The sequence below is a fragment of the Colobus angolensis genome, unplaced genomic scaffold (genome assembly GCF_000951035.1).
Source record: "Colobus angolensis palliatus isolate OR3802 unplaced genomic scaffold, Cang.pa_1.0 Scaffold38, whole genome shotgun sequence".
Classification (NCBI taxonomy): Eukaryota; Metazoa; Chordata; class Mammalia; order Primates; family Cercopithecidae; genus Colobus; species Colobus angolensis.
In genome coordinates, this window is record NW_012117154.1 from 5,480,136 (window position 1) to 5,495,712 (window position 15,577).

The 15,577-nt window shown below is 52.0% G+C and overlaps 1 protein-coding gene across 1 annotated transcript in view; it reads right to left on the bottom strand.

Moving 5' to 3' along the window:
* PRDM15 (PR domain containing 15) overlaps positions 1–15,577 on the bottom strand; it is an 81,921-nt gene that overhangs the window by 45,643 nt on the left and 20,701 nt on the right. Inside the window, 7 exon segments of the mRNA XM_011954223.1 lie at positions 2,400–2,501; positions 10,096–10,348; positions 12,386–12,539; positions 14,027–14,173; positions 14,175–14,222; positions 14,594–14,687; positions 15,334–15,379. Coding sequence (XP_011809613.1) covers positions 2,400–2,501; positions 10,096–10,348; positions 12,386–12,539; positions 14,027–14,173; positions 14,175–14,222; positions 14,594–14,687; positions 15,334–15,379 — 844 coding nt within the window.

Here is a 15,577-nt window from a genome sequence, read left to right on the forward strand (position 1 = left end):
GTCTCCTGACCTCGTGATCCGCCCGTCTTGGCCTCCCAAAGTGCTGGGATTACAGTCTTGAGCCACCGTGCCTGGCCTTTTTTTTTTTTTTTTTTAAGTATATATAAAACCTTCATTTTCTCTGGAGTTAATTATTGCCTTACTTTTTATTAATAACATTTGCTTATTTTTTTCTGTGTTTATATTACTAATTGATCCTTAAACTCTGCCAGAAGTATAACTCTTTCCTCTACAAACATATCAGTTAATGCTCTATTTCCTTCTTTTCTTTTCCTTTTTGAGCCATTCTTCCTGGAGCGCTTGCCCCTGCTCCAATCTGGACCAGGTATCTATCCTTGAACTAGGGAACATCTCTTGTCCTACAATCTCCTTCACCAGCAACCTGGGCATTCCCTTTGCTCCTTTCCCGCAAAAGATCCTCTCTTGTATCCTACATGCAGTGGACGTGTCCCATCTTTTCTGTGCCATCTTTTCTGGCCATCCAGCCCTGTGAAACATCCTTGTGATGTTTTGCTAACTTCTGAGCCCCACCTTTCCCAAAACACTCCTTTCCCAAACCGGTCCAGCACAATCCATCTCAAGAGGAACACACAACCCCTCAGCCTGAAAAACAGAAACACAGCCCCTCCTTTCTCAGGGAGGTCACACACTCCCTCCTCACAGGGACACACAGCCCCTCCCCCCTCACACGCCCGCCACCTTTGGGGCTGCTCCTCAGTCTCCTCCTTCCTGGGCTCCTGAGCCATGGATTTTCCCAAGAAGCCCCCCAGCGAGAGGCTGCCACAGACGGCAGAGCTGTCACCTGGAAGGCATACTCGGGACCCCTCTGATAATCTGGGTGGCAGAGGCTGGGCTGCCCGAGTACCTGACTCCAGCCCTCGAGGCAGCCGTGCTGTGGGCAGGGACTCCTGCCTCTGTTTACTCATCCCTGAAATGGAGTCACGGTTGTATTGCATGCTGTTGATACAAGGCAGTGTCTGGAGGACCTGGCAATGAGGGGTCTTAGTCACCACCAGCCTGAATGTAAGGGGAGCCCGAGTACCACGTCTTATGTAGTTGATGACATACAAGTAGCATTTGACTGAAAATATGAAGGAATTTCTTTTTTCTTCACTCAAAACTAGTTATCAGGAAGAAAAACAAATGAGCAGCCACATCTGTGTGGCTTTGTGGAGGGGACCGCCCAGTGCAGGCAGCACCCTCCCGCTGTGAAGCACCTACCATGGGTCTCCATGAGGTCCAGGGTGTGCTCCGCACAAACGTGGCACTTCTAGAAAACCCAACTGCCTGCTCTGCTATTTATGTCTTGGTGACAAACACAAAATCCTTCTCACCAAGCAGAGGGCAAAATGACACGTGCGTAAATTCATTAAAGCCAAGATGAGTAGGATGTCTCAGGAACGTGTGACCAGGTAGCTAAAGCCTGCTGGTGTCAGCACAGTGGCTGTCCCAGTCACTCCTCACAACCACACTGCCTGGAACCCTGCCAGGCCTGGGGCCCCTGAGCATGTTCCACATGTGACAAACGCCACAAACTGTTTCCATGCGACTCCCCCATGGTTTATTTGATGCGAGTCTTTCCTCACTACATATTAGCCTCACAAGAGGCTTGTAGAAAAATCAGCTCCCTAAGAGAAACAAAGTTCCCAGAGCACTGCAAAAGCTGGAAATGTGTTCAGTTCTTTCCCGGCCACCTTAAATTGGTATATCAACCTGAGTAGACAAAAATGTTTTGCAGGCCGGGCGCAGTGGCTCACGCCTGTAAACCCAGTACTTTGGGAGGCCGAGGCAGACGGACTGCTTGAGCCCAGGAGTCTGAGCCAGCCTGGGTGAAACCCTGTCTCTACAAAAAATATACAAAAATTCGCGGGGCGTGGTGGCACATGTCTGTGGTCCCAGCTACTCAGGAGGCTGAGGTGGGAGGATTGCTTGAGCCTGGCAGGTCAAGGCTGCAGTGAGCCACGACCATGCCGCTGCACTCCAGCCTGGACAACAGAGCCAGACCTTGTCTCAAAAAAAGAAAAAAATGTCTGGCAGATAAGGAAACAGTGGAAGGGGCTGTCAAGTGGAGACAACATAGGCAAGACGGCACAACAGATGCCATGGCTGGTTCCTGGCCCCTGCCAGTGCGCCAGAGTCAAGGCGCCCAGCTGAAATGCAACTTCCACAACCAGGAGGAGTGAGGAGTGAGGTCTGTGGGCGTTGGGGGTGGGAAGCGGGACTGCCCAGAAGCTTTAAACCCTGAGAAAGCCTTGGTTTTGGCGACTACATTGTGGGGCAGTGGGGCAGACAGGACAAAGCTGGGGACATCCCGACAGCCGCAGACAGGTGACAGCATAAGTCAGAGGGAGCTCGACACAGGAGTTTTACAACAGGGGCTCCCCACACATCCTCCTTACCATTGAGGAGCTGCAGCTCCAGGAAGGTGGCGGAACACACTTTACATGCCCACTGGCTGGGCTCCGACTCCACGGGGGCGCTGTTTTCTGGGGTGCCTGCAGCTTCAAAAGACATGAGAGGAGAAGAAGGTGACCCCCAAGCAGCTCATGTCTCCACGAATCCCGGCCCAGCGGAGAAGGGGTGTGTGCTGAGAGGCGGTGATGACAGTGATGACAGCAGCTGACGGGCCTGTGGTCACTCCACATGACAGACACCATTTTCAGAGCTTCACACACATGGTTGATTCGGCCATGTGACTGTCCCCTTTTCATAGATGAGGCAACTGAGCACAGAGACATGCCTGCTGCGGGGTCACCAGTCACAGAGCTGAGAACTCCTCCAAGAAGCCAGTCCAGAGAGACCAGGTTTGTCCCTTACATGACTTCATGAGAAAAATACTTCCTAAAGAACCAAGCGTAATTCCTCTAGCTCTCACTGGCTCATAGAATAAGAGACAATGGAACCCAAAACTGCCAGCCAGTGGCGCCCCCGTGTGTGGCTGGGCTGCTGCTCTCGCCCAGCGCTGTCCAGCAGACTTTCGGTGGATGACTAACATGCTCCATAGCTGGTATCCAGCAAGACAGCCAGTAACCAGATGTGGCTCATGTCTCAGGAAGTAAGTGTTTAATTTTACTAAATTTGAACTTAATTTTACACAGACACCTGAGATAGGGGGCCGCTATCCCAGAAAGCACCTCTATCCCTCAGCCCACACCACACAGGAATCTGGGGGGAGAGAGCTAGGCTGAGGGTACATGACATGTGGTGTAAACCTGGCTATAAAGAGAACTACAGGCACCTTTTAACAAAAAAGTCACTGATGCTCTTATGCAACCTAAAACTGGGAGGCATTTTACGTGAGTGTGCCACAATCTGGCCCAGGCTAGTTTCTCTCCAATTCATCTGGCAGCTCTATGGGCCGGCCCAGGGCAGGACCCCTGCCCATCACTTTGACTCCAATCACGATACAGCCTGGATTGAAGTTCATCGCCCACAGCAAAGTCTAGGGGCCACTCCCAAAGACAAACTCCTGGGTCTTAAAAAAAAAATCCAGAACTACAACTGCACATGCATTCAGCACTAGAAAAAACATGTATCTTTTCATATCCAAAACCAGCACTAAAGATGCAATGAATAAAAGGAAAAGATAGAGATTACTGCTATCACCGTTTGCATGCATGTTTCGAGTTTTCGTAAGATAACAAGAAGAAAGAGGTATAAATGCAACATGAAAATTTTTTGTCATACTAAAAATAAAGACCAGAAAGAGCGTGTGTGTGTGGGGTGGGGAACCCTGCCAGCAGGGCATTTTTCCGGGGCATCCCGTCCCCACCAGCTTCTGCTCCCTTTTACACTTGCTCTCCGAGAATCCACTGCTTGAAGACTCCCAAAATATCAAGGACAAATGGAAATCAGAACCACATTCCCATTTCTCACTCACCTTCCCAAACATACACAGGTTCCAAAGAGAGAAAGACACTCACATATGAGTTTCAGAAAAAGAGGACAGGGGCCCAGGTTAGCTGGAAGCCACCACTTCTGAATAAGAGGAATTTCTTCTAATCCACGTGGGCCCTTGTCTCCGGCAATAAGCCTCCACACCCCCACAAGCGCGGGTTCTCCTCAACTTGGTGCTCAGCTGCTAAGTAAAGACGACCAGAAAAACTTGTCATGATGACTATCCGCTCATCAAGAGAAGTACTCAAGATTTTCTGAATATTAATTGTAAAAGATAAGAATTCTTAAGAAAAAATATTAGTTAACAGTCAGAAGGCAATTCTTGACTGCCCATCATTTAAATATCCAACAAAAGAGAAGTGTCTCAACAAAATCTAACACCATACAGCCTTAAAGTGATGCCAGAGATAGTACCAGTAGGGAAAAGGCTTAAGATGTGGTGAGCCAGACTGTCCATGCAAAGAAAAGCAAGCAGTAAGATGGGAGGTGCAGCTAGAGCTCCGCTATGCAAAAACGCAGAGTTTTTTTTTTTAAAAAAAAAAAGGAACAGCAAAGCTACAGCACAGCAAACAGTCTGGCATTCCAGTGGGCAGGGCTGACTACAGGGCGGCACCAGAGAACTTCCTGGGATGAAGTCGAGGTCTGTAAGTCAACTGTGGTGGAGTTCAGACAACTGTAGACACTCAAAAGTCTCTAAACTGGCAGGGACAGTGGCTCACGCCTGTAATCCCAGCACTTTGGGAGGCCCAGACGGGTGGATTACTTGAGGCCAGGAGCTCAAGACCAGGCTGGGCAACATGGCAAAACCCCGTCTCTACTAAAAAATGCACAAATTAGCTACGCGTGGTGGCATGCGCCTGTAATTTCAGCTTCTTGGGAGGCTGAGGCACGAGAATTGCTTGAATTTGGGAGGCAGAAGTTGCAGTGAGCCGAGATCACACCACTGCACTCCAGCCTGGGCGACAGACCCAGACTCCGTCTCAAAAAAAAGCTCTGAACTGTACACTTAAAATCGTTGAGTCTTACTGTATATAAACTATATGTCATCAGTGCTGGTTTTTAAAACACAGGGGCCAGTGAGGTGGCTCATGCCTGTAATCCCAGCACTTTGGGAGGCTGAGGTGGGTGGATCACTTCAGGTCAGGAGTTCAACACCAGCCTGGCCAACATGGCGAAACCCCATCTCTACTAAAAATAGAAAAATTAGCTGGGCGTGATGGTACATGCCTGTAATCCCAGCTACTGGGGAGGCTGAGGCAAAAGAATTGCTTGAACTGGGAGGTGGAGGTTGCAGAGAGCTGAGATTGGGCCACTACATTCCAGCCTGGGTGACAGAGCAAGACTGTCTCAAAAAAATAAAATTAAATTAAAATGAAAAATACTAGAAAATGTGAATCATATGGCAACAGTTGAGTTAGAACAGTGATGCTATATGCGACTGAACAGTTTCCCCAATGTTATAAAATGTGTTTGTATTTTACTTTTTTCATCAGAAAGGTGATTTTGAAAATTTTCTCTCTCTGAAACCCAGGTGTGTTTGAGAAGGTGAGTGAGAAATGGGACTCTGGCTCTGATTTCCATTTGTCCACGATCTTGTGGGATTCTTCAAGCAGCAGCTTCTCAGAGCAAGTGTAAAAGGGAGTAGAAGCTGGTGGGGATGGAATATGTCATAACAACGCCCTACTGGGAGGATGCCCCCACCACACCCTCCTCCTGGGCCCCATGCTCTCTCCCATGAAGATCCAGGATGCTTCTTGGGCTGTCCCCTCCATCAGTCAGCAGGTTCAGGTTCTTGTAAAGAGAGAAAATCAATCTTATTGTGAGCTCAAAAAAAGGTAAGGCCAGGCACAGTGGTTCACGCCTGGAATCCCAGCACTTTGGAAGGTAGGGTAGGAGGATTGCCTGAATCCAGGAGTTCAAGACCAGCCTAAGCAACACAGTGAGACCCATCTCTACTAAAAATAAAAATTAAAAAAATTAGCTGGGTGTGGTGGCACATCCCTGTGGTCCCAGCTACTAGGGAGGCTGAGATGGGAGGATCACTTGAGCCCAGGAGGGCGGCTGCAGTGAGCCACGATCATGCCACTGCACTCCAGCCTGGGCAAGAGTGCCAGACCCTATCTCAAAAAACAACAAAAAAAGAAAAGGAACTAGAAAAGTAAATCCACTACCAGAATAAAGTAAGTAACTTTTAAAGGGATGTGTTACTGCTCCTTTAGTACAAAACCAAACTCTTCTCTGTATTTAGAAGACAGCTCTGCTGATCTGCAAAACTGACTGATTTCTATACAAAGATGCATGTTTGGGGCAAATGAAAGAGACAGAATTAAGTCAATGAGTCTTAGGAGCTCTCACGCTCACCAAGAAAGACTCGGCCACCACAGTAAGTAATTTACAGGAAGACGGTTCCTGGGTTCGTTGGCCGCCAGTACGGTTCTAGGAGCACACCAATGGCCCCGGAGGCCACTCACATCACTCTGCCTACGCCCACTGGGCCAGAGGTGCAACAATGCCACCAAAGGCCTCCTTTCCTCCCACCACGTAGGAGCGTTCTCTCTGGGAGTGTCCACACCAGAGGCCACGTCGCTGAGCAGGAGAGGAATTACACAGTTACCCTAGAACTCCAGGCCTTCACGTGTCCAGTCCAAACAGTGAGAACTGGGCAAGTGGCCAGCTTTCTAGATGTTTCTAGCCTCTCTTCGAAGGTTTTGTTATCTATTGAGATACTCATTTCTGAGAAGCGGGCAGCGTTGGGCTCCAGTGCACAGCTTCAGCTGGGTGAGGTGCTCAACACACACCCAGGCTCTGGTGGACCCTGGGTGCATTGGGCAGGCAGGGCTCTAGAAGCACCACTGTGCCTGGAGAGGGACCTCTGGGGGCTCAGGGAGGAGGGGCCCAGGGCAAGGAGCCAGGTAGGTGGCAGAGGATGAGAGGCAGTGTGTGTGTAGGGGGGGCGTTGACGCGGCTGCTGGGTTGCTGTTTGAACAATCAGCAGGAGGACCCCAAGGAAAGCCCACCAGGGCAGCCGGCGGCACTTCGAGGGCCAAGCCAGAGCTCAACGGGGGGCTCTCTCGGGAAGGGAAGGGAAGGAGGAACCCAACCGACCAGCGAGTGGACAGGAATCGTGATGTTCACTACCTCTCCAGAAATAACTGCTTGCCATTTGTCCCCAGACACAAGCGACCATTCTAAAAAGCATTTCTGAAATCTAAGAGTAACTGAGTTGTTTATTTATTTCCCCAATTATAAACCCTGTTGAGGTTTAAGCTATGCTTAAGTGACCACGTGCTCCCATTTATGCAGACTGTCCTGGTCGAATTATGACAAGTGTCCTTTCGGTCTGAGAGGTTTTAGGGAGGAAGTGGAATTACCCCAGGAACTCTGGAATCAGGAGGCGACTCTGTTGAACACCACAGTCCCAGGCTGACTCCATTTAAATCTACGGTTTCAAACTCAGCTCCAGATTGAAGGGTCTCCAGCAGGTAAAATGAATACAAAACACCCATAGCTCCAACAAGGGGTGGCAACTTTTGCTTTGACCTTAGCCTTGAGAGTGGTGAGGGCATCCCCCAGAATATAAGCTGACAACGGGGCAAATGGCCAAGGACAGCATCTCAGAACGCAAACCCTGGCACGGCTGCAGTCTGGGCTGGCCATGGGCACACACGTGGGTGGGTTACGTGGGTCTGCTCAGAGAGCCCAGCCTCGCAGGACTTGGAAATGGCCCCTGACCCAGCGGGCACCACCACGGGGGCCTCTCTCATGCGGGGCCAGGCCAGGCCAGGTACCTGGTTTTGGCAAAGCCACGAGGGTAGGGCTAGGAGCAGCTGGGTAAAGAGCAAGTTCTTCTGTCCTTTTCATTCTTTTTTTTTTTTGAGATGGAGTCTCGCTCTGCCGCCCAGGCTGGAGTGCAGTGGCCGGATCTCAGCTCACTGCAAGCTCCGCCTCCCGGGTTTATGCCATTCTCCTGCCTCAGCCTCCCAAGTAGCTGGGACTACAGGCGCCCGCCACCTCGCCCGGCTAGTTTTTTGTATTTTTTAGTAGAGACGGGGTTTCACCGTGTTAGCCAGGATGGTCTCGATCTCCTGATCTCATGATCCGCCCGTCTCAGCCTCCCAAAGTGCTGGGATTACAGGCTTGAGCCACCGCGCCCGGCCTGTCCTTTTCATTCTTAAAGAACTCCACACAAAGCCATGGTCTTTCTCTGTGAAGGGTGCGAAGCCCCCAGTACACTCAGCTCACTTTACCAACCTGGCCGAAGAGGACGCTGCCACCACTGCAGGCCCTAGAAGGAGCCGCCCCACCTGGCTCCTTGCCGACACTCCCCGGCAGCATCCCCAGCGGCCCCTCTCCACCCAGCCCTCACATGGCCCATAGTGGGTTCAATAGTGGCTCCCCAAAATTCACATCTACCTGCCACCTTTGGGAGAGGATCTGTGCAGATGCCATCAAGTTACGGTGAGGATGTGATGGACTGGGGAGGCCTGAATCCAAAGACAGGTGGCCTTATGAAGAGAGGACACAGAGACGTGGGGGAGAAGACAGGCAGAGACTGGAGTGACACAGCCACAAGCCAAGAGATGCAACAGGCCGCTGTGCTGGCCACCATCAGAGGTTGGGGAGAGTCCCAGGACAGATCCTCCCTCAGGGCGCCCAGAAGGAACCAGCCCTGCTGACACCCTGACCATGGACGTCTGGCCTCCAGCACTGTGAGAGGCACGTTTCTGACGTGAAGCCACTGGGTTGCTGGTGTTTTACGACGGCAGCACGGCGCTGGGACATTCCCACACAGCCTGTCGCAGACCTGGGATCAGGGACAACCAGGGGCATTTTACAAAGCCTCAATCATACTGACAAACTGGACAGACCAGAACCTTCCAAATATGTTAAGAATCTTACGCTACCGAGCTACTAATATTTTGGATTACACTGCATTTATAAAACAAGGAAACAATGCTCATATGAGAATCAGGTCGTTTGGTTTGGGGGGGGTCAGGCGAGTCAGTATCTATTTCTCCCCCTTGAGCACATAATCTTCATGACAACGATAAATAACATTTGCTCCCCTGGGTAGCGTCAGCTTCAGCCGTATGAAATTGCTGTTTTGCAGGTCAAAAGGAATTTCATAGAGTTTCTTCAGGTTTCACGAGAAGGATCTATGTCAAAAGACCCGCAACATGGATAAGAAAGATCTAAAGTTCAACAGCCCTGCTTGATGGGCCAAGGGATGCCCTGACCCCGGCTTAGCAAGACAGGCACTGTGATCTGCTTTTCCAGCAGGAATGCTAGATATGGGCAGATCACACCCATAACCTTCACTAGGGCCTTCTTTGAACATGCAGGCACACACACACAGATACGCACATGCACGTGTGCGTACACACACACACACACACAGGTACGCACATGCGTGCGCGCACACACACTCACACACACACACTCCTCCCAACTCTGGGAGGCGGCCATTGCACGGTGAACAGCAACACTGGAGCCGGGTGCCAGGGACCAATCCTGATTTCTTCATCCACTCCACTGTGACCTGGAGTCCGTTCCTTAACCTCTCTGTGCTATTTCCTCTGCCTAAAGACAGGGCTAGTACCCCAGCCTCACAGGATTAGGAGGATGAGTCACTGGACGTCACCCCAAGGGCAGAGCTAAGCAGTCATGCACCACGTAACAAGGTTTCAGTCAATGACAGCGGTCCCATGAGATTCTAACACAGTACTTTTCCTCTATTACCTTGTCTATGTTTACATAAACAAATACTTACCATGCATCACAGTTGCCCACAGCATGCAGTACAGTCACATGCTGGACAGGCTGGTAGCTAGGACAACAGGCTACACGGCACAGCCTGGGTGTCTAGCACGCCATGCCATCAAGGTGCGCGAGAGTGCGCTCTACACCACGCCAAAGACAATGCCATCGCCCCAGGGCACATTTCTGAGACCGTATCTCTGTTGTTAAACACCGCCTCCCTGTGTTAGCTTGTGTTACATCCACGTGCCCAAAGGGACCAAGGATGTTTGACAAGCAGAAAGACAGATCCGACTCTCCACCCCTCCGCTCTCCGCATCCCAGCAGCTGGCCCAGCACAATCCGTCTCACCAGTGTGGGGTCAGCGCAGAGCCAGGGGGCCATAACCCCTCCGGCGAGGCCTGAGGGAAGGTGGGCTCCGGATCGGGGGCCGCCACGTACCGTGGGCGCCGGAGCCGGCCTGCTTCAGCATGGGCTTGTCCATCTTCTTGGCATAGAAGGCCGCGTACCACACGCGCAGCTCGGTGCCCGGGGGGATGTCTCTGGAGGTGGTGAAGTACACGTCGCTGCCGTGCTGATAGGCTGTCAGGTTCTGGTGCTCAGCCTCCGCCGCCGGCCGCACCAGCATCATCCAGTTGCAGTCATCCTCATTGGAGGTGTCGAAGCACACGGGGTGCCCGTCCTTCTGGAACACCTGAGGGTGAGTCGGCCCGCGGAGAAGCCGGGAAAATGGCTGATTACCCATCTGCGTGTCAGCGTGTCGGGGGCGGGTGCTGAGGAGCCCATCTAGACAGTGCCACCTCAGAGGCCATATGGGCTCCTGGATGGGATGCTGAGGTGTTTACAATGGTGAGGAGGGTCACAGGTAGACCACGTGGCTTGGATGGGTCAAGTTAGAGGCAAAAGGAAGCAGCAGACACAGCCTATGTATCATCTGGATACCTGAGTGTTACTCACGGCCCAGGTGCAGAACCAAGTTCAAATCAGGTTCTAGTGGGCCTGCGGATATTGAAGTTCTAGTCCTGGTCCAGGCCGGCTTTGGGCTATCTGAGCTCCACTCCTAGTCCACGTGCCATAGGGACAGCTAGGCTCTCCAGATGGCCCAGTGGGAACAGGGACACAGTTCTACTCCCAGCTCCACCACAGGGTGCTGGGTTCCTCCGGCTTTATGAGCTACCTCCCCATCTATCAAACAGCACTACTGCTTTACGGATTAAATGCAGGCAGGAAGCAGGGAGAAAAACTTACATATTTTGAAGTTCAAATCAACCACACGACTACAGGAGGGTTTTGTTCCTTATTTTCTGATGCCATGATCTCTTCCTCCCTGCAGGAAGACAGCTCTCCCCTCTCCTAAGCTTTTCCTAGAGAGGCCTCTCTAAGGACGGAGCCCTTGGAAGTGAGAGGTGGGGGTGGGGGACCACCAAGTACCTAATGACCACCAGCTGCTGAGGAAAGCGCGCTCCCAGCTGGTGGCGCCGTCCCTCTGGTGGGCACAGTCCAGCTGAACGCTGGTGCGTGCACTGAGAACAACCCGCTACCAGGAGATGACCTGCAAAATCGCGTAGCTGAAAGACCACCAAAATGGGCACAAAAGGCTTCTTTAAAGGGGCCTCACCCCCAACTGTGCACGCACACCAACTGTATACATTCACTGGATGGGTGCTGCAAAGGACAGGCAGGTAGCCAACGGCCTTTCAGAGGCTGTATCGGGTATTGTTACATATTTCTTCAACTTAAAACAGACTTTTCCTTCCTCCCTTCCTTCCTTCCTTTCCTTCCTCACTTCCTTCCTTCCTTCCTTCCTCACTTCCCTCCCTCCCTCCCTCCCCTCCCTTCCTTCTTTCCTTCTCTTTTTGTAAACAACTCAAGTGCCTTTCCTTTTTTCCCCTTTTTGCTGCAATCTGCCTTATAAGCCCAAGTTTTTCAAAGGGCTTCCAAAAAGCCAAGCTTGTTCACTTCACCTGCCTGTCCTAAAACAAGCGGATCCCTTTCAAGGGTCTCTAAGAAAAGTTTGCTAACTAACAACCCATTCCTCATTTGTTTATTTCACAGATATTTCTGAAGCCTGGCTGGCCTGGGGTACTATCGTACCCCTGAGGACAGACGTGGGAACAGTCAAAAACCCGCGTCGCCTGGCCTCATAGGCCTTCCAGAGGGCTCATTTTTTACGTATTCTAAAGCCTGCCTTGCGATATACATACATTTTAGTTTTCTCGAGTTTACGTCAAAGTAGAGAACCACTGTCTTCTCTCAGTCTGATATGCTTTTTAGAGCTACCAAACTTCGTACTGTTGCCCAATGTCTCATCACTGCCTAAACAAACACCTTCCCTTTGAAAGAGCTTTGCAAACGACCATACAGTCTGCACACGTGTGAAAATAACTGGCGTGATGGAGCCTGCAAGACACTGCCTTGTAAAGCCTGCAACAGCAAGGGAGGTCGTAAGACAGCCGGAGTCGGCATTTGGGGTTTCTCCTGCGTATATGTTTTAAATACGCTCTTTAATGTTCTGAAAAACTGAAAAATTACAAAATACCAACTTAATATTGATGCTCTTGCAATGTAAAAAGAAACGTTTCCTTGGAAATTAAGCAGACCCACAACGTTTAGAGCTATTTTCGAGGAATTGACAAATCACAGAAACTCAGTGGTTCTCGCTCCCCATTCCCACATAGGAACACCAGAAAAACACCCAGTTCCTGAGCTCCTGTTTGGCAACAGCCTTTACCTTCAGGGGAAACGCGGACTCCTTTTCCCATTTGGCAACCCTCCTGGACTCAAAGGGACCGAACTGTGTCCGCTTGACGAGCTGAGTGACGGCGAACACCCCCTCGGCTCCATCTTCCAGTCGTCTGATCTCCAAGTTGGGAGGAAGGGACGACCTGGAAATGGAATAAAACAAGACTCAAAAGACAGCACTCACACCTGGGGACCGACTCGTTAAGATAACCTAAAAGCTCGCCCTCACTGACCGCCAGGGGTCTTCTGAAATAAAACTCTCCAGGTGATAAAATAGAAGCCTCCTGGTGGCTCACACCTGTAATCCCAGCACGCACTTTGGAAGGCCGAGGTGGGAAGACTGAATGAGCCCAGGAGTTTGAGACCAGCCTGGGCAACATGGTGAAACGCTGTCTCTACAAAAAATACAAAAAATTAGCTGGGCATGGTGGCGTGTGCCTGTCGTCCCAGCTAATTAGGAGGCTAAGGCAGGATGGCTTGAGCCCGGGAGTTCAAGACTGCAGTGAGCCGAGATTGTGCCACTGCACTGTAGCTTGGGTGACAGCACAGGACCCTGTCTCAAAGAAAAAGAAAACAGAAGCCTGCCTAATAGATGCTGAATGAAGACTGAGGCTGAGGTTGTGATGATGCCCTCGGGCTGTGGCAATCTAGCCGTAATCTTGCGGCCTTAGCTACACGAGGCTGACCACAAGGCCCTCCTGAGATTCACCCAGAGCACGCCATGGCGGGGCTGTTTACTGAAGGATGGATTCCACTCCCCGTGGGAAAGACAGCGACAACAGGTGCATCTCTGATGGGGCTGCTATGGGACAGGAAAGGGTCAGACTGGCGTGGGGACCAGCGATGGAGGGGGGACCACAGGGAACTCGCTGCTGAGGAGCCATAGGAACAGCACCCCGAGAGAGATGCAAGGGCCATGGGCGTCCCAAAGAGAAAGGGTTTCCAGCCAAGTGGAGCAGGCCAGTTTCACTGAGGATGTGATCTCTTTAACTGAAGTAGAAGAATGTCAAGGACAGGGTGTGGGGAGGAAGGCATAGGAGCCAGGACGAGCCCATGACACGTCCAGAACAGAGGCGGACATGGGGTATATCCAGCACACAGGCCCCTCAGACAGAGGCAGACATGGGGTCCCCAGAGGACAGACCCCTCCGACAGAGGCAGACACGGGGTCCCCAGAGCACAGGTCCCTCCGACAGAGGCGGACATGGGGTCCCCAGAGCACAGACCTCTCAGGGTGGGCAGGAGGCCGCTGAGACGAGGAGCCAGCCCAGAGGGTCCAACTGCAGGACCAAGGGTTTCAGCTGAATTTTCATGGGCCACAGGCAGCCCCTGAGGGTTCTGGGGAAGAGGGGGGTTGATGGGAAGAGGGGGGTTGATCCGCTCTCTACTTTAGGCCGAAACATTAATCTCTTTGTTTTGATTCACACTAAGGAAAAAACAAATGAACGGTGTTGTGAGGCGTGGGGAGGCTCCCGGAAATAGTCCTGGAAAGACGGTGACCATCTGTGCAGCAGCAGCACGTGCCAGGTACCGTCACCCACAACACCACAGCCACCCCACGGGCACCGCCATCCTCTCCCCTTTACAGAGGCCACCGAGGTCTGGAGAGGAGTGCCTTGCCCAAGCTCACCTGCCCGGGGCCACCAGGTGGCACAGCCTCCCCCAGGTGAGGGTGGAACGGCAGGGCAGCTGCTGCCCACTGAGCTGCCTCACCAGGCCTGCAGGGGCTGCTTCCGGAAGCTGCTGTGGGTCAGCCCCGTCCTGTCCTCATGACCCCCATCCCCTGCCCCGCCTGCGTGTGCATGTGTCCGCTGGCAGGCCAAGACCTGGAATGCAGAGAAGCCAACGAGCAGACCTCCAGCTTGGCCACTGGTGCTCAGCATATCAACCACCTTGGCCAGTCCATTCTTCCGCAGCCTCCACAATGTGTCAGGAACAGCTGGGCTCCAGCTAAGAACCCTGGAGTGGATCAAAGAAACTCACTCTGGAGCTTTGAAGCGCGTGTTTTGGTGCATCCTGGCAGCAAGGCTGCTCAGTTCACAGAGGGAAGGGAATCGCTGGCACTCACTCAGAGTGCCTCTGTTCTCCCTCGGGCTCCTTCCTCCCCGTCTGCAGACACGAAGGCTGCTAGGCTCCTGCCGCAGCTGGCATATGGACAGGCCCGGGACCGTGAAAGCAGCTCACGGCGGTCACTCACCTTGCCCTGCTTAACACAAAGGAGTCTTTGACCATGACCACTGGGCCTAGCTCGGGACATTCGGAGTCGTGGTACTGGCTGCAGTCTTCACACCCTGCAAGCAGACATCCGAGCATTAGAGCACCCAGGGAAGGAGACACGCAAAGAACACAAACCTGGGAAATGGGGACCCTGAGCCCCATGAGGGTGACCCAGAGTCATGAGACACATGCATCCGACACCACAAAGATAAGCAAGGGACGGTGCCTCGGATGGCACGAGGCCTGTGTCCCGAAGGCCTCCGTCAGTGCTCACGCACACAAGGAGTGCAAAAGCAGGACATGCCTCCCGGGAAAGCGCCAGCTCCGCCGCACACCTGAAATCAAGCACGCTCACTTCCACAGTGACGAAGACCAAGACCCTCCCCAAAGAATGAGCATAAATGAAAATGGCCAGTGTTAGCGGGTTCATGATAACTCTAACACACTTCCCTCCTGACTAGCCCTGGATTACTTTTCTGGACCAAGTGCTACCCCCTGCAAAGTGCCCTCGGCCAGGAGAAAGGTGATCCTATTAAAACCACACCCCTGTAAGTACACTGCTTAGGAAATAAATGTGTCGTAGGGAAAATTTAAATACACAACTTTTCTATATTATAAAAACCAAACGTGGACGTGGCTTTGCCCAGACAGCAAACGCCATATGCCCATCTGAGTTCTATGACATAGGGCTGGTCTCCGACAGGTCCCCGGGCCACTTACAGATGAACATGATCTCTTCGCTCCCATCTTCAGCCATCTCTGACACCTGTCAGGATACAAGAGAGCCTCATTACCAAATACCAAAATACTTTTTTTTTTTTTTTGAGATTGAGCTCCCTCTGTCGCCCAGGCTGGAGTACAGTGGCACCATCTTGGCTCACTGCAACTTCTGCCTCCCAGGTTCAAGTGATTCTCCTGCCTCAGCCTCCCGAATAGCTGGGACTACAGGTATGAGCCACCACAC